This window comes from Anopheles arabiensis, chromosome 2 (assembly GCF_016920715.1).
Source record: "Anopheles arabiensis isolate DONGOLA chromosome 2, AaraD3, whole genome shotgun sequence".
NCBI classification, from domain to species: Eukaryota; Metazoa; Arthropoda; class Insecta; order Diptera; family Culicidae; genus Anopheles; species Anopheles arabiensis.
The window spans coordinates 85,086,077-85,105,599 of record NC_053517.1 but is presented as its reverse complement, the minus strand read 5'-3'; the positions used below and the strand labels follow the sequence as shown (position 1 = coordinate 85,105,599).

The 19,523-nt window shown below is 44.7% G+C and overlaps 1 protein-coding gene across 9 annotated transcripts in view; it reads left to right on the top strand.

Moving 5' to 3' along the window:
- LOC120896578 overlaps positions 1-19,523 on the top strand; it is a 136,055-nt gene that overhangs the window by 111,477 nt on the left and 5,055 nt on the right. For all 9 annotated transcript variants that reach the window (XM_040301430.1, XM_040301006.1, XM_040301348.1 and 6 more), the window contains 2 exons: positions 2,932-3,116; positions 18,799-19,021. In XM_040301430.1, the coding sequence (XP_040157364.1) occupies positions 2,932-3,116; positions 18,799-19,021 (408 nt within the window). The remainder of the gene's footprint in view (positions 1-2,931; positions 3,117-18,798; positions 19,022-19,523) is intronic.

Below are 19,523 nucleotides of genomic sequence, written 5' to 3'. Positions count from 1 at the left end.
TGGTAACTCAAAACCACCCCCTTCCCGTGCGTGAGTACTCTCAGTGTTCGGCCACCATTGCGGCCGGTAATCAATATTAATTAGCACGTAACAACAATATTGTTGACATTTTGCATTGATTGGCCGGGGTGTGAGGAGTGGATCCACAAGAGAGAAGAGAAGCCTTCTCCAACCGCGCACGCCTCCACCGCGCTTGAAACAAGATGTTGAATCCATAATGTTGCTTCAGCCACTGCTTAGAGTTGTCGTAATAATACCGCCGAACAGCACCTCGAGTTTCGTTCCGTTTGGCGTAGTGTGGTTACGGTGGCTTCGCGCTAAGCTGACACACGATGCCGGGCTGCGTCCTTTCAGTCGCTACTACCGACCGCTACCGATACGTGTGTGTGTGTGCTGTGGTGCGGTTTGTTTGTGTCTGGTATGGAACCGATCGTACAGCCCGATCGAGAACCATCTTTCCCCGAGACCCCCGGAGACGGTTGATTGTGGTTAATTTACGGCGCCAGTTAACATTCCGTCATTGCGTACCCTAGCCCCTTTCAGAGGATTGCAAACTTCTCAACTAAACCCCTGCTCTACGATGGTTGCGGTTTTTCCCTTCGGTATGCTGCCGCCTAACCCGCAGTGGTAGCGGCATTTGCTGGCACCGATGCCAGACATTCCGGAATGGCACCGGATGATTCCATTGAACTGTCTGCCCAAGACACATGCCACATTCGTTCTTGGAAGAGGGAAACTTCTTCAAGCAAGGCTCCTCGCCACCCAATCCAACGTATAAACTTGCACGAGGAGAAAGTTTTTACTACTTTCATACTTTTATTATGTTCCGTCTTTTGTTTGGCCCATCTATCATGCTTTGTTTTATTGAGGCATCGTTTTAGCATAAAACCGCCCAGACTTATAATAGTCCGAGTGGGCCGGACGACCACACCACGCTCTCATACCTCCGTTTGGACGTTCAAGAGTCCATTTGTGTGTCCCTGTGGAAGGACATCCGGCCCCGGAAAAGTTTGACCATTAAAGTTTTCCACGTCCACGTTTTTGTTTGGCGAAAGTTTTTAGTTTTTCGGTTCCACTCAATCACGCACTTCTTTTCACTTCCTCCTTTCGAGGGCCTAATAGCTGCAAAACTTCACGTTTGGAGCAGACATTGGACAGCAGAGCTCACAGGGCCCCCTGTATCCTGTTATCGAACAGCAATCGTTGCCGCCTTGTTGTCCGTGTGCTTACCGCCGTCGTCTCCATTGAATGTATCTTTCACAAGAATTGTGAAGGACTTACACACGTGATGGATGCTTCCATCATATCCACTCGGTCGCTCGTATCGGATCTTGGGGCCGCCTGAGCAATCATTTTCCAACGCCCAACTTGACCGATGTCATTTTCACGGCCTAATGACGTTACGCCAGGGGGATGACATTTATTTCGGTCTGTTTCGACCCCCGGGTGCCCGGGTTGCTCATAAAATGTTGAACGTTATCTGGTTGAACCGACCGGAGGTCCCCCGGCCAACTTTTCGGCTGTCGCGCCACTGATGCGTGTGTAAACAACGTCGTAAAAATCAGATAGTTCTTGCTTCTTATGATTGCGAGAGGGCCGTTTTTGACGAGGGTTTCCCGCTCGGTGCAGGTAGCGCATGCCGAGAGCTGGCGATTTTTTTTGTATGTGTCTGTGAAAAGCTATTCTCCAGCTTATTGTACCCAATAACGAGCGTCAAAATGGGAAGTTTTTGTTGGGTTGTTTTTTTGGGGGGGAAATATGACTACAGCTTCCTGCAGTCATCGCGTCCTTATGGGTTTCGGTTCATGCTTTTTCCCCGAAATTAAAATCCTAGTATCGATTTGGTGAAATTTCGGCGCGCAGATTTTGCAGAAAATGAACGCAATTTTGATTTCTAAGAAGTTCTTTCATGTGTTTCAATAAAGCGAAAATACAAATGTAAGTGCAAATGGTAATGTGTGTGCTGCCCTTCTCCAAGCCTTCTGAATTCCAACATTGGTTAATTCGCTGTCGCTGTAAAAGCCTGTTTTATGCTAATGATACATCACTCGCGTGAAATGTATGTTTTCCCGTTTCCCATTTTCCTGTAGTTTTTCGTGCAGTTTTCCCTCCCGGTATGTGTATGTGAGTTCCCATGAGATGGGAAATTTATGAGTAGACAGGGCACACCAGCACACGACTGCAAAAACGGCTCCAACAATGCAATAAGCCGCATTTGGCATGGCCGACGGTGGCAGTGGTTCGATTTCGCTCCAAAATATGACCCGCCCACGCCATCAGTCATCCGTCCTGGCAGAAAAAAACAACCCATTGCTTCAGCTGCAACATTGAGCTACAATTTCAACCGGCTGGCACGAGTCCTCTCGCTTGCCCGAGCAACCGAGTATCAATTAGAGGGGTAAAGTAATTAATTAATCCAACTTTACATGCTCGAGCAATGGTGGAGCGTTCGCGATTAAATTCGCCATTATTGATGGTGGCTTTTAATCATGTGCGTGTGTCCACTGCTTCCCAGATTGTGTTCGCTGACCATTGTTGTCGCTGGCTCGAAAAGGGCCTACATCCGACATTTGTCCAAAACGCGACAACAGCTGGTGCCGGGCATGAAACATGTGTATGTACACAGGATGAAAAGGGCAGCCGCTGGTTACAATGTTTTCCATTACAGGACGCTACACCACTGTTGACAATCGTGTTTTTCGTTCGTTCTTTCTTTGTTTGGGTTTGGTTGTATATTGAGCGGCTTAAGTGGCGCCACTTGTGCTCTTATCTGATCCACTGTGTGGACTTGTCCTTTTTTTATATGCAAAGCCCATTGTGTCAACACTGATTAAAGATTTACAGCGTTAAAGGTTATGTGTTATGCGTGCATTCATTTATAAACTTTTCCTTTTTTCATCTCTCTCTCTCTCTCTCTGTTTGTATTTGCAGCTCACCATCGGAACGGTCGCGAAAGGGATGCTGCGGTCACTGGTTCGCGGGACCACCGCTGCGGGCGCTCATTGCCGTGGTGGCGCTCGGGGGCGTTGCCTGTGCGTTGGGCGGTGCCGCCCTCGGTGCGACGGGTTTGGCCGGTTCACCAACGTCTCATCTTACCGCTGCCTTATTAATGATAGGTAAGTGCGCGCGCTGTTTGCGCTCACCGGTTACGGCTCGACTGCAAGTACTTCATTCGTCGCAAGACTGTTTCAAATTGTTTTGGAAAAGTTTTTCTGTCTGTCCCCAATTTTCGGTCCCTTTACATACAGTTTAAAAAGGGCAAAAAGATGAAAACAACTCGGACATTAGTAGGAAGCATCTGGTTCCCTGGTGGAATAAGGTGCAGTAGAAGAAGAAGGAAAAGAGGGAAATAAAAACAGAAGGCAGAAACTTTGTTGCCGATTGTCTTTAAGGGGGGGGGGGGTCCCTTTTGGCATTTGTTGTTGTTTTTTCCTTTCTTTCATTCGTCTTTGTTCCGCTCTACTTCCGCCAATGGAAGAGAAGGATGCTGGCGTGTGACTGAGACTCGGGTGGCGAGTCAGGTCGACACGGGAAATATGGTGCAACCGTAAATAAGTTCCCTGGGTACGGCAAAACTCACTCTGTTAAGAAGGGGGGGAGGGGAACGACTGCTAAACAGATGAAGGTTAGTAGGGTGAAACCACCCTCTGCCTAGTGCGAAAGAAACATTAACATGCAAATTCTAGCACACTTTCGTGATCGTGGAGAGAGGAATTGCAAAAGCAAAATGACTCCTCCCGGGTGAGGTGAAAACTTTGCTTCATTTATCACCCCGTGTGGAAGTGCGTTAAGATCTTACGAGCCTTAAAGCTTAAGCCATTTGCGAACAGAGAGCGGTGCGAAATTAAGGGAGATTGTTTTAAGAACAGCGATTTTTTTTTTTTTGCTAATTCGTTCGCTTACAGATTATTTTGTCACGGCCAAAAAGGGAGGGTTTAGCTGTCTTCTTTAAGTGAAATCCGCCATTGAGATAGGTTGTGTGAAAAAGGCTCGTTTCTTTTAGAACTGTCAATCTTGCTTACGCGAAATAAAAAGGTTCTGCTTATTGGACCCTTCTAGGGTCTAAATCACATTTTACTCTTTAAAAAAAAGCTCAGCCCTAGGCGTGTGCTGCGCTCAATAAATGTTCGAGTAAATCATCATTATCCCCCCCAAAATAGGATTGATCACGAGTTGTAGCATTTTTTTTCCCTTCACAAGTATTGAAAGCGCCACTTTCCTCGAAAAGAAAAAAAAAATCCCTTCCGTGTAGGGCAGCAACCTGAGCTCTTCATAACAGAGCCACCACACCTTTCCGTGGCAGTTTCAGGTTCAATGCTGGAAAAGCCTCCCCGCCGCAACCTCGAAGGTTCATAAAATATGAATTCAATTTATTTATATCGATTTACGAACCTGCTGCCAACTGCGTACCTTGCGCCTACGGTCGAAAGTTCGGTAGGCATAGTGCACACACACACACACGAACTCACAACCAAAGCTCCAGGGAAGTTTGGAGTGTAGAAGGAGAAAAAAGACGACCTTGACAAAAAGCTACACCCAGGGTGTTTTTTGGGAGAAAATGCGATTTAAAAAAATACGTATTGAACCATTCGATTTTGGGGAGACGAACGCAGGTAAACAGGCCTCGTTTTTTGTCCTTGTTGGGGCACCTTTTGGTAGTTCTTTGCGTTAGAGAGTCACATAATCACCATGGAACATGTCATGTCTCTCGGGGTGGCGCTGGTGAATGGGGAAGTATATTGGAAAGGTTATAAAGTCAACTTCCCTGTCCACGCAGTGTAATCGATGGCGGGTGAAAGAAGCTTTGAAGGACCTGCCTTCTCTCGCCCTCCTAAAATGGATTGCTTTTGTTAGGTTGTTGAGATCAATTTGGAAAGCGCTTTTTCTTTTCTTTATGGAAATTGTTTTCCATGCCTTCCGATGCTGTATATTGTGTGCCTTTGCCGTGAAATGTGTTTGAATAGTGAGATTATTTCTTTACCTTATTTCCATGCCACCATAAATATTTTCCCCATTTTTGTGTGTGAGCGTCACTTTCGAGTGCATTTTTTTGCTGCGCTGTAGTAATGGTTTCACATACACAGACACAGGCAGACAATTACAGATTAGGGCGAACTAAAAACCAAACTGTATGTCTCTTATGTGCTCTTTCTAAAGGACCCAGTCTTACCACTGCCATTCCTCCTGTTTTGTGCTGCAAACAAGGACAAAAACAAAGTTGCTGTTTGTGCGATTTTTTCCATTCCCCATTTCTCGGTGCCTGTTGGAGTCAAATGCTCTCCCGCAAGTGACGGTGTATGTTTGTCTGTGCGTTGTTTGGCAACATAAACCGTTTGGCTTGAAAACAAAGCACACACAGACACACACAAATGCTTCGGTGTGAATGTATGTATGTGTGCTTTCTGGCCAACATAAACGGGAAGAGTGCTACAACAGCACAAGCACAGCGAGCGAACATCAAGAGATAAATCTTTTCTGTCGCTGGGAAACCACCGACAACGCTGGGTGGCCGGCACTAGGTGGAAAAGGGCCAATTCTGCCTGGTGCCGGAAAATACTCATACACACATATACGCAAGGACCGTGCCACTGGGGGATAGAATTATGTGTGCTTGTGAGAAAAAACCATCCCAACAAATCGGATTTAGTTTTTATTCGCCGCAGATTGGTCGGTTGGGTGGCTGCGGTACCGTGCAATGGCATCCCGAGAAAAAAAAAACACCAAAATTCGGATGCCTTTTTGCCGCCATTTGCGTTCATTTCATGCTGAGCCCGGTGGAGAGTCCGTTGGACATTTTGTTCCCCCAAAATAGAAAAAAAAAAAACAATTTAAATCCGATCACTACTGACCTTCAAACTAGACAGGGGAAGAATCCCCAACAAGAGGGACTAGATTTGAAAAAAAAAATTGGTATTTTTGGGAACCTGCGGACTGTGCGAGCGGAAAAACACGTTCATGCTTCTGAGCTATGCGTTGTTGATCAACAACAACGCACTTGATAGTGCAATTTCTTTGAGGTTATCCCTGTTTTTTATCCCGGTTTTGTGGGTTTTATTGGTTTTTGGGGTTGTTTTCCGTGCTTTTAATTTCCATTACAGACTATTATTAACACTTGTTTTAAAAAAAATAATGGCTCATCTTTATTCCACTCTGGTGATAATTCTTACGGCCATTCCTTTTTGTGCAACAGTGTATGTGTGTGTCTGTGTTTGTGAACGATCTAAGCCCTTTAATCCTGCACAATTCAAACATAAAGGCACAAATCCTTCTTAAGCTTCTAAACGGTTTCGAACATAAAGTTTGGCATAAAACACTCTCTAATCGCACAACACAAAAACACATTCACTCGAATTTGGCTGTCGCTAGCGTACACCAAAAAACGCAGTGCCCCGGCAGTGTATGTCTGTGTATAAATGGTGTGAAAACTGTGCACAACCAGCACACACACACAACTGCTAGGATGATAAATATGTTGCAATTTTTGTATCCGCCAACGTTCCCCAAAACTTTACTGCACCGACCGACCGAGCCATTTGGAGGCACAGGAACGTACTGTGCCGCCGTTGCCGCCACCGCCAGTCCGCGAAGGAGCCGAAAATTTATGGTTTCAATTTAAAATGCAATAATGATAACGAGTGTATGTGCGCGCCGAGCGCCGCGCGCTCGTTCTCGAACGTACTGGCGGAAGCGTCCGCGGGCGCGTTTTGCGCGCTGCTTTCCGCACTTTCCGCGCGCAACACGCTCTATCATTTTTCCGCCCGGTTCCGGTTTGGGTTTTCGGTGGGATGAGGGTGTGTGTTTTTTTTTGTTTTAAACGGCACCGTTGGTTTTGTTTCTAGCCGGTTCGGCATTTGCGAATGTGAAAATTTACGTATTTCCGCTCTCCGCTTTTTTTTATCGCCGAAGCAGAAGAAGATTGTATGTGCGAATGACCGTTTGAAGAATGTTTGCATGGGTATGTATAAGCAAGGAAGGAAGGAAGGATTGGGTTTCAAAGAATGTTGGCCCGACACAGGGCAAGCAAAAACTTAGGGAGAAACGATTGTAGAATTGCTCACTTGAGCATAATCGCTGTTAACTGAGCCGTATAATAATCCAGAAGCGTGCGAGCGATGCGCGATCCTCGTGCTTCTTCCTTTTGCCGGGGCCAGGTGCGGTCAGCCGAAGTGCTACAGAGAAGAAAACGATGCAAACGATGCATTGGAGCAACCGGGAAAGAAAATGTTATCACACCACGGATCAGCTTGGTGTGGTTAGCAGCTTACCCAACAGAGGGTAAGCAAACGAAGCCGCGCGGATAGTGGTTTAAATCCTTTTTGGTTTAAATTCCGTTTTCTTCAAGAAAATTCATTAGAAAATATTTATATTTCTTTAATGGAACAAGCATAGATGTTTGCTATTGCACTCTTATTTGGAAATTTTATCCTGAGAAAGTCTTTCAATGTAAAGGAAAAGCCCCAGCTCGGCATCATTCAATGTTTGCTGACAAACGATCTGCTTGTGAAACTCGCTCTCTCTCTCTCTCTATCTCTCTCTATTTCTATCTGTTTCTATCTATCTTTCCATCACTCGGACAAACAATGCCGGGATGGCATTAAAATTAAATTTCAAACAAAACAAATTTTCCAACCATCATCATCATCCTCCACCCATGCTCCAGGAACGGTGGCCGTATGTTCCTTCCATCTCAAAATGGAAAAATCAACAGAAATCCTACACCATCGTACCAGCGTCCCCTCATCGGCGTGCCTCTCGAGACGCTTCGTCTCGGTAATCCTGCATCCTTGCAGATCAACGTACCCCTTGTTACCATGATGTGGAAAATTCACTCGGAACATCATCATCAACATCATCCTGTTCGACATCATCAGTCAGAGATCTGGCCCACTACACTATCGCCTACTTCGATATGTACATTGGGGGGGGGGCAGGGGGGATAGAGAAAGAAGAATAAAAAACGAAGCAAACTTCCGCATCCTATCTCCGGTGGTTTGCATTTCCGCAGTCGCGCCTCTCCTCCTCCTGCTGCAAACAATTTACTTTTCCTCGGGAAAGTTTTATTCCGTTGAACAGACAGAGGGGAGAGGAGGAAAAGAGGTTTCTCCTATCTCCTGTGCGACCAGCCTTTTGTTAGCTTATCATCAAAGATGCAATTTTGTTGCAATTTTCAACCACTTCTCTTCCTCCGCTCTCTCACTCTCTATCTCCTGGACCTGGGCTTTTTTTTCTTATACTTTACCGGAGACGACAACCGAACAGATATCATCTTTCGCATCGTTTGCGTTGCGAGGCTCTTGAAACACACTTGAAAATCAGAGAATGATGTGCACGCCATTTTGTGCTTGTTGGCAGAAGGGAGACAAAAAAGGGATTTTATCGAGAGCGAATTGGAGTTTGAAAATTGATCACTCTTTTGTATGGTTTTGTGTGTGTGTGTATTCAAGAGCATTCACCGTTACTGGAAAACTGATGCCATTGATTGCAAATAAAAGTAAAAAGCCTGTTTTATCGAGTTTCAGTGGATGCTACTTCATCAAGCAGTGTGCCTTTTGTATGCAATTGAACTGAATGTCCCTACCGATCGTTTAAAAGTTTAATAGCGCGCACTCATACTCGTAACAAAGCCACAGCTCACACACAGGCATTTTTTAATTTGGCCAATTTGATGTTTATTTCGCGTGTTTCGCCATATCATCTATTCCACTCATCCTCTTGGTGGGGAATAGATATATGCAATGCACTGCAGAGCGAACCTCTTTGCAATGCCGAGAGGTGCAGCAATGGAATCAGTTTGTCCGGAATCACAACTCCCAACTACACTCGCCAATCGTGTGCAGCTCGTTGTGCAACATTTTCCGGATGCATTTGCAAACCACAAACAAGCGCCCAGGTCGCAACAGCGGTCGCATCGCGGCTTACATTCTAATTACCGCATTTCGGAAAAGCCGCTTACCGAAATGACTCTCCTGTGTGTCGGTGTGTTTGCAGCATATTTATTGGTGGTTATTTTTATCACCCCCCAACATGCAACACCCGCTCACCCCTCTCTATGTTTGCACTATCGACCGAATGGACGATTGTGAACGATATGTTTTTTCGCTCTCTCTCTCTCTCTCTTACTCTCGAATGGTTTGTGTAGGTATTTAAGGGTTTTCTAATGCATGATGGCATGAATGCAGACACACACACTCACATCGAACCTCAATAATATATACACAAACACACTCGCATTCCCAGGGCGGAATTGCACAGCATTGCGGAATCCATAACGCTGGTTGGTTGGTTGGTTGGTGCGGGATGGAATCGTCATGAAGTTTTGAATCAATCTCGATTTCAGCTCACGTGCGATTTGACCGCAACCGAACAGTACCGATCGCCTGGAAAAAGGGGTAGCAGCGGAAAAGGGGGGGGGGGGAGGGGGTGTAAATGATGGCAGCAATATCATCAGTTTCACCTTCCCAATGACCACAGTTCCCGCCGAATCAAATCGCGTCTCACATACCGATGCTATGTGATTTTGAGGTTTCGGAACGCCTAATTAGTGGGCAAAGTATGCTCGAAGGGGGTGAAGGTGAGGGGTTCATTCAGCGGGGGGGGGGGGGGGGAGCTGTCTATAATTGTGGCCTGCATCCACCTCCACCAAAGCGAAAACGCACCAGGGCGACACCACATACACGCGTTAGGGTTTAAACTTTGCGCCTGAATGGCGGCAATAATGAGCGTTTAATCGAATCGCACACCGGATGCTTTTGGGGTGGATTTATTAGGAATAATATTTTAGTCAACACACGCGGGATTGGACGTTGTGCGGGTTTTTTTTGTTTTGTTCGACGGTCGGGCACGAATGGTAGATGTTTGGAAATGTAAGAGGGAGCTGTGGTTGTGGTTGTGGTGCAGTCTTTGAATGCAATTGCAATTGCAAATTGGGATCGATACGCGCAAAATTCAACGCTGCATGTGTTTCTAACTTGGTGCAATGGTGCTTAAATTGGTGCATTTTCAAGTGAAGCTTAGTTTTGGACCGTTCCTCCTGAATAAAAAAAAGTGAAGCTTATTTAAAACGCTTTATAAGCGTAGAATTTAATAGTTCTTGTAAATTTTTTGAATCGCTGCAACGAATTTCTCGGTTCTATAAATAAAGGTTTTGCTAGAAAGCAACTTTATACTGGATTATAAAATACTTACATTGATAATAGTACAATTTTTTGTGATGGGTGCAATGAATATAGTCTAGAGTCGTCCCAAGTCGGAGGCGTCCGGAGTCGGAGTCATCTGGAGTCGGAGTCACCCGAAGTCGAAATCATCCAGAATCGGCGTTGAAGTCATCCAAAGACGGAGTCATTTGGAATTGGAGTCGTCCGGATTCGGAGTCATCCAGAGACGTCCCGTGCAAGGATGCTGTCGCAAAGCATTGCTGTCGTCGTTAAGCAATATCCTTAGGAACAAAAGTCTGCTTACGAAGATACTTACCGACTCTGGTCAGCTCCGACTCCTGGCGACTCCGAACCCAGTTTCATGCTGATCCTGGCGGACTTCGGTCGCCTCCCACCCCGCGTGACAGCGAATTAGGACTTCGAATCGGGACGACTCCGACTCCAGACGACTCCGTCTCTAGACGACTCCGTTTCCAGATGACTCCGTCTCCAGACGACTCCGACACCGGGGGGGACCTAATGGTTCCAATTTCGCCAGACTCGGATGCGGACTAACAATAACCGTAGTCGTATTGGAGTCTTGGGTACGCTCCATAGAGCACACCACTAGTGCTGAATCGTCCGGAGTCTGAGACGTCCGAAATCGAAGACTACGTCATCCGTTGCGGCTGTACCAACATTTTTGTAAGCCACCAAGGGTGCAAATTGCTGAAAATTTAAGTTAAAACTTTTATCGTTTTTAATATGTGTTACGATGTGTTTGAAGAGCATCTCAAAACCCCTTTGATTCTTGTGTTCCATCTTTTACAAGCAATGTCTTAATGAACACCAACGTTATTGCTACCTTGGTATGACCTTTTACCACCTTCCACGAAAGGCCGATCGATTAGCTGTTCACTTTATCGCTATTCGGTAGCAGTTTATCTCAATAAACACAGTTTTCAGTCTATTCAAGATCGATTGCTCGAAAGGAGATTGGCTTTTATTTGCTTCACTACACACACACACACACACACACTTGAATACGAGTACATATTCACACCCATTTGCTCCCTGCGTTCGAATGGTTACAAGAAAATCTCGGCAAAGATATCCAGTAATTGTCGGAAATTCACTCTCCCTATTCACCTGCCACCCTCCACTAATTGCAATGCTCTCTAATTACAAACAATTTTTCCGGTAAACAATTCCAGATGCTTGCCGCAAACCTGCGCGCGCCAGAGCTTGCCATTAGTGTGAGCAACATCAGCAGCAGGCAGCTCTTAAAAACTGGTTCTATTTCCTATCAGGCGTGTCTTGCACGATCTGACTTGCTTCCTTTTCCTTCCCGGTGGAGGCCCCAGGGCGAAGAAGCGAAGGCGACGGTTTGTGAACGGGTTTAAATTTATTGCACCTTAATCCCGGCCGATCGATCGCGCTCTCGGTGTGTGTGTGTGTGTATTTTGCTCGCGTCAGATGGGAAAGTGTAATAAAACGAAAGTCCATTAAACTAATTGTTCCATTCCCATTTTTACCCTTCGGCCGAAGGAAAAGGGTATTGGAAAATGGTGTTGAGAAACACATAGACATACAGGTACAAGTACGACCCTTGCTTCGGAATTCATCCAACGAAGCGATTGATCTTCCCCTCACCCAAACTGCATCACCCGCTTCAGGGCACCACCTCAATGATGCACCAAACACACCATGAATACTTTTCGAGGCGAGGGATTTCGAGCAACGTTTGGGCACTAATCTGGCTGCATCTTAAATCTCTCTGTCTCCCTCCCGTAACAAAACAGGAAAATATATACCCCATCCTTGTCCCACTCCACTTTTGCCCCCTTTTGCCCGACTTGCCTTGCTGACCTTGTTTTTGCTTTCTTCTTCTCGCAATTCGGCTGGGTGGTTGGATTTACTGCCCGTTACGCCGTTAGAAACGTAACAGTTCCCTTTGCCATGTTCCCCCCCCCCCCTTTTGTCGGCAGTTTTTCCTGCCCATTTTAGACGAATGTTACGCCCGCGATTGGGTAACGAATGGGTGCACGAATCGGCAAACGATCAAAAGCCACCTTCGCCAGGCGCAGGCGGGAAGGATTGTTGCTGTAAATGGCTCATTCTCGTAGGTGGAAAGTGCAATTTGCAGCGGCGGCTCCCTTTTGAGCATTTGGGGGCGAACTAACTGCCTCCCCGGGGGTGATGATTCTCTCTCACCCCACAAACGTTGTGCATTCTTCCTCCCCCATCATCGTTGCAACTGCTGCAATCAATATTAGGCCGTTCGTCCGTCCGTGTGTGTGTGAATGCTGGGCTTTCTGTTTCCGCCTTGTAGAACCGACGCGTAAGAGGGCGTTTTGGGGGTGAATGTGGAATACAGAACGGTGGGCAGCGGGTGGGGTTTTAAATTACCCCCACCCCGGGGGAAACAACATGTGTGCAGTTGACCTACTTCACACCTACAACCTGCCCGACGCAAGATGCACATTGCAGCGGGCTGTTCAGCATGATGCCCTTTCTGTGGAGCTCACCTTTCACTTCGTGCGGGACAAATTTCCAGTACGATCCAGGGAAGCATTAAAATAAAAAAAAAGTAAAAGAAAACCATTTACCTTATTACAATGAAATTTAATTAATTTGTGATGGAGAAGGTTAAGTGATGCTTCTCGGTATTTGCTTATGGTATGATAGGGTAATTGGGTGACGATAAATATCATTGATATGGAGATATTCTTCTGATTTAATCAGAATATGTTTGGGTGGTCCCGTGGTACAGTCGACAACTCGTTTGCTTTAACAACATGCTCATCGTGGGATCAAGCCTAGAATTAGCCGTCCCTCCTTAGCAAGGACTGGACAGACTATTCACCTGCGTGGTACTCTGAATAAAGTCTCGAAAACCTGTATAGGCCGACATGGTTGCGTTGGACGTTATGTCAAATAAAGGAGATGTTTGAGTCAATTACTTCCAATGATCATTTCAAAGTTTACTTCAGGTTTCAAAATTGCACGAAAATCATATTTGAACCCATATTCTATTCAATGAAACTATTTTTAAATAGCACCTGATGGCCTAATGCGTTATTTCGTAGATCGTTTTTGTGTTATTTGTATCGATTTTAAAGCTAGTTTTTCTAATGTTTATGTTTTAATTAAAGTTATTGTAATCATTAAGTATTATGTTCATAAAAAATAATATTCTTCTGTTTATTGTATTTCTAAATATATCGAATATTGCACAAAGTTTAATTAAAATCTTCAAGTATGGGTGCAATTTAGCACCTTGTTCCCTAACATTCTCTTTACTTTTTTATTGTTCACATTCAAAAAACATTCAACATTCGTGTTGTGAAGCAATCTATTTAAATCATGTTACATTTCTATTTGCCCTTTGGGTTAAACCGTTTGCTCCTCCACACATTTTCTCACCACTCCAGCAGCTCAAAACGGTTTGCTTCAATGATCGTGTACCGTACGCTGGAGAGAGAGAAAAAAAAGATGGTTTCGAAATCGAAAGTAAAACCAATCGCTAAACCATTCGTTAGTTTAAAAGAGAGAAAAAGAGAGAGGGGAAGGGACAGGGTTTGTGGTTGTGTTCCAATTCCGTGGTGTGCATTCTAAAGAGACACGACGACGACGATCGGCCGCCCTTTACCGCCCTTTGCGACAGCAGGGCAGACTCTCGCGCAGCAGTGTTGATGATTTATGTTATGGGTACGTGTTGGTGTTGCTCTTTAGTGTGTTCTTCTTTTTTAGTATTGCAGTTGCTTGTGGTGCCTGATTATGATTTATGGGCAGCGTGACATGGGAGACAGCAATAGAGGAGAAAGAAGAGGGTTTGAGGACAGTTGGGTCGATTAGTGTGTGCAATTGTTTAAACAGACAGACAGGGAGAAGAGTTGAGATGATGATGGAAATTCGCACGACCATCTAATGTGTGTGCCTGTGGGTATGTGTGAAGAATTGTCATGTGGCGACGATACACACTGGGAACACATTCCAAGGCAGTGACGCTGCAACTGCGTTGAGTGAATTTCTTAATCCCATTTCCTGGGAATCAGACAGGAAGGACATTTAAATTTTAATATATCATTTCCGAATCGTATCTCGGTAGGAGTTTTAAGTTCGAAGAACTTTAAGAGTATTTCGCAGCCACACACACACACACACACACAGAGCAAAGCGAGAAAGAGCTATCAATTAGGATGACAAACTTAATTCTGCCAGTCGTCCTGGGGCGAGAGCTATGTGGAACGAACACAAAACCACACGAAACCCATACATACATGGCTACCCTAAAAGCTCCTTTCAGCTGTCAGCCGAGACCGAGACCCTCTGGCTTTTCTTTGGCACGGGCTTTTCCAACACAAAAAAAGAAGAAGAAAAAAACAGAAATATCCCAAGAACACACATACAGAAAGCCACCGGATTGCGTAAAGATTTGTTGCGAACATGTGGATTTCCACTTTTCCACTTGGAGTGAAGAATATGGCTTGGGGGCTCTTTGAACCTCCAAAAAAGCAACAAAAAAAGGAAAGCGGAAAAACACATCGTTTTTGGTTCTTTTGGCACTCCCCTGGCCCCGTTCGGGTAGACGACTCTTTCCGGGGCACCCGGCAATCTACTACGGTGGGAAGGCAATGATTTATGAATGAACATTCCGTTTCCAAAAAAAAAACCGTCGTCTTCTTCGTCGCTGTCCTTGGTGTTTGGAGAGGGCAAGCAAAGGTGAAAGGAGGGAAAAAGGCTTTGTCGCTCGCTTAACCATATGATTCATACGCACGTGTGTGTGTGTGTGTCTCTCTCTTTCTCTCTTCCCGGAACAAGAAGGGATTAAAGGGTGAGTTGTGCAGCCGGCTAAGCTACCGCCCGTGGGCCGAACTGGGTTTGAGTTCGAGTTCCCATAAAATCAGAGATGACACATGGTTAATGCGCCCCTTTTTCGCTGAAACACCCGTAAGCCGAAGAACTGTGTGTGTGTGTGTTTTAATAATAAATCTCATCAAAAAACCTCTTTGTGTAATGGTGTAAAAATAAGCATTTTTTGTGTTAGTTTCACAAATGAATCCATCCAACAAAAAAAGAGGACGATTTCGCCCATCGAACGAGACATAACATTATTCTGATTCAATTAGTGCCGTAAATCGTACCACCCGAGAGGTGGGTAAGGGAATTCGTGACCAACCGCGCACTGCAATCGGTTTCGGTAACATCGGTCATCATCGTCACGTTTTGTGTTGCGGTAATGGAACAAAAAAAAATTACCGAGCCCCCACAGTGAAACATATAAATTATGATTTTCCCTTGCTCCTTCGCTTCTACGTCCAACTCCCTATAGCAGAGGGAGGATAAAAAACCCCCCAGCTAACCGCATAAAAAAGGAGAAGGTGTTGGAAGGAATAAATTTCCCTATTTCTCCTCCACCACACCGTCCCTCTTCTCCTTATTAAATTGTGCCGTATTCAATTGAATTGGAGAAAAAAAGAAGAGAGACTGTTGCAAAACGGAAGATATTGATCGATTTTTTAACCTTTTCAATCATCTTCTCTTCACTCTCCTGGTGTGTCTCTTTCAATGAAGCTTAAGAAAACGTTCCTCCTTTCTATTTTACCAATTTTCCTTTTCGTTTTTTCCTTCCACCGCCAGATTGTTTCACTTATCCTTTCAGTGTTGGTGTGTGTTTCTTTTTATCTCTTTTTTGAGATACACTAGTTAATTTGGCCCGGTTGCAGGTTTCGCAACAGAACTTAAGACGTGTATACTGACTGCAGGCCATATTTAAATGTTTTCATGCAAACATGTAGATAAGAATTCCTGCTCTCTTTTGATGTCTTTTTACTGATACTTTTTATGACCGTTTTATTTCGGTTTCGGACACTCCTGAGGCAGGCCAAGACCGCAAAGCGGTTGTAGCGCCGGATAAGTAAGTAAATTTTATGACCGTTCTGCTATCTTGGTACAGGTTTCCATCCAATCCTTATCCAGGTTTATAGCCCTTCCATAGTTTTGTCTTATTTACTTATTTAAATGTTTTATTTACAAATGTTAGTGTTTCCATTACATTAGCAATCGTGGTCCACTTTCTTTTTCAATATGTTTGACAGTTGTCAACTCGTACGACTTAACAACATGCCCATCGTGGTTTCAAGTTCCAATATGACTGACTATTATCCTGCTATAGGTTATCAAAAAGTCACTAAAAACCAAGCCCCGATGTGGCGCAGGCAGGCCTTGGCCGACAACGGTTGTTGTGGTAAAGAAGAAGATGACTATTCCGCTATCATTGACCATTTTTACAACCATATAGGACATACGAAAATTTAATTTAGTTATGCTGAACTTATGGAATAGCTTCTATTAAATGTCATGACATGTTCATATGACATATGGGTCATCCATCCACAGGGCTCACTGTCACGGCTTATTATTGACTCGTGCCCTATGTTCTGCAAGACTATTTGTGTACCAAGCAGCCATGGATATCCAGGAGTGCTAAATGCAAATAAAATCAATTAAACTAACTTCATTCAACTTTGTTGCATCATGAGCTCATATAAAAAATAACCCATGGCCCAGGAATGTCCTTATTCCGTGTATATTATTATTGTATATTATTCCGTGGGAAATATAAACCCGTTATAAGCATGTTTTAAAGTTGTTCACTTAGTCCTAGTTATGCAGCTTCGATGGTTTCACTATTTTGCATGGTACCACGCATTTTTGGGTTAATGTACAATGAAAAATTGTAATTGTTAAACGTTCATAGCGTACGATTTGGCAATCCTTTCAAGCAAGCATTTGACTGCATTTGGATGATGGTACAGGAAGCAAGTACATGATAGTTCGAAGCAAGTATTTTTATTTAAACGTTTTGAACTACACAAAAAACACTACTACGCATGATAAAACGGATGGAGCGAGGTAGAATCTCCACCACAGAATTATTTAGAATCACTGGGAATAATTTGATAATTATTGATACACTTTCAACACGTGTGTAGAAGAAAATAATGATGTCTTTTGATCTGAATATGAATATATCAATGATTCAATCACTCTACCATTGCTTGTTGCCTCGGAGAATGGAAACACCGCAAAGAAATAAAAATCATCCAAGCATCCATAGTTGGTTAGCAAAACCGTTCTATAGTGAGTAACTTTTTCGTGGAAGGAAGATCCTATAGTGAGCAATCGTTTCACCTATGAGCGTAACGTGAGCGTAACGTGAGCGTCACCTCTTACTTCGTTTTGTATAGGGAGATTTTTTCACTTTCATCACTCACGCACACGCACACACACCCCAGCCAACGAAGAGACGAACGATGAACAGTTTCAATCGGTCCTCGATTTCTTCCTCCTTTCCCATTTCAAACTCATCATAAAAGCGAGCAGAAAAAAATTCTTCCCACCACACACACCGCACAATGATGGCCTGGTGGCATTTGCTTCTGATTTGCTGATAGACGCTATCGCTGATAAAACATGACGACGACGTTCGCGCTCCTTTGGGCGCATTTTCCTTCCACCGCCGAGTTAGATGATGATTTTTATTAATTTTACCCTGTGCGTGAAAGAATGGAAAACTGGCAACGATGCGGGTGCGTTGTGGACGGAAATGGACGGTAAAAATCCCTGTCCATCGGGTTTGAAAACTGTTCAACCACCATGCACCTAGTAGCAAGATAACGAGAAGGCAGAAGGTGCGCGATGGAAAAAAGAAGGCAAAAAATGGCTTCTGGAAAACGAAAAAAAGATCGAACGGAAAATGTGTCGACAGGAATATTTCAAGTGCGATGAAGGAAGAAAAGCGGTGAGCGAAACACTTTAAAAAGTGGAAAGTTTTATTTCCCATTTCGTCAATAAATAAGTGGGCAAGTCGAGCTGCTGGACCATGGCGTGGAAGATAATAATAAGGAAGGGATTATAATTAATGCGTCTTAGTGCGCTGCTTTTGCTTTACTTTGCTTCTCTGCTTCCTGTTTGAAAATGTTTCGCAAACGATTAAACCATTCTGTTTTGGAGTTTTTTTTTTTGTTCCCACAAGCTTTCACTCCCCCTTTTTCCCCCTCATCGGGGGTTTATCTTTCCTGCCACCACAATCAATCCAGGCCCTTGTTTGAAGCATGCTTGTACTAGAACTTTGCGCCTGACAGGAATGTGACAAAGCCTCCACCCCCTATCTAGGAATGGCGTTTGGAGAAGAAAGAATATAGGTAAGAGAGAGGGAGAGAGAGAGAGAGAGAGAGAGAGAGAGAGAGAGAGAGAGAGAGAGAGAGAGAGAGAGAGAGAGAGAGAAATTAACATTTTAATTAAAAAAGTTTTCCACCCGTGCTGCTGCTGCCTGAACGCGGACATACGCATCCGACACTGCGTTGCGCGCGCGTGTTTGTTGTCGCGTTTTGGCACTCATTAGAATGCTGCCTCCTCCTCCACCCTCGCCGTACTGCCAGACGCGTGCTATTGTTGCAAAATATACTCATCCAAAGTGAGGCGCAAAGAGTGTTGATTGAGTTGGTGTGGTAAACTTTTTGCAAACATTTTCCCTGTTCCGCCCTTTCGAAAAACACAACGAACCAGCTTTCTTTGTGTAAAATTATTTCTGTGTATTTATCTTCATTAAATGTGTGTGTTTGTTTTTTCTCACCCTTTTCTACCCTTCCCCCGGCAGGTGTTGGAGTGATTCTAGTGACAGTCAGTGGTGCAGCGTGGCGTATGACGGCACCGGGCGCGCCGCCCTGCCTCGGCCTGGGCTCGACCGTTGACCTGGGACGCTGCTCGAGGCGACCGTGCGGCCGGGGCGGCAGCACACCGCACGGGTTGCTCTATCCCGAGTTCCAGCATCGGCCACCGCCACCATCGTACCAGGCCAGCATGCAGGAGTACAGACTAAGGTAGGTTGCACATTATTTACGAAACATCCATTAAAAGCATCATATTTAAACAGGGAACATCATTGGAAAACCGTTTAAATGTCGAATTAGAAGCTGCAATGTAAATACATTTGTTGGTAATAGTAAATCAAACATCCGCAAATGTGCCGTTGGCTCTTGTTAGCTTTGTGACGTTTTGGAATTTTCCTCCGCGTAAAGCGTGTAATCCCTGTTTTGGGTTTTCTCCGTGGTGGACACAAATTACGCAGAACTTAAATGACTCTCCAAAACGGGACAGACCCATTGACGACCACAAAGCAATTCTCGGTCACAGTTGCAACAAGATAAACCACACACACATAAACACACTCTCTCACATACAGACACCAGCTGTGTTTGATACGGCTATAGATAACGCGCACGCGGGACTGCGGAATGATGAATGCAGTTTGGCTGCGGTTTTGTACAGCAAACGCTGCATGACTATTAATTACATCAGACAGAAGCTGCTCTGTGTGTGTGT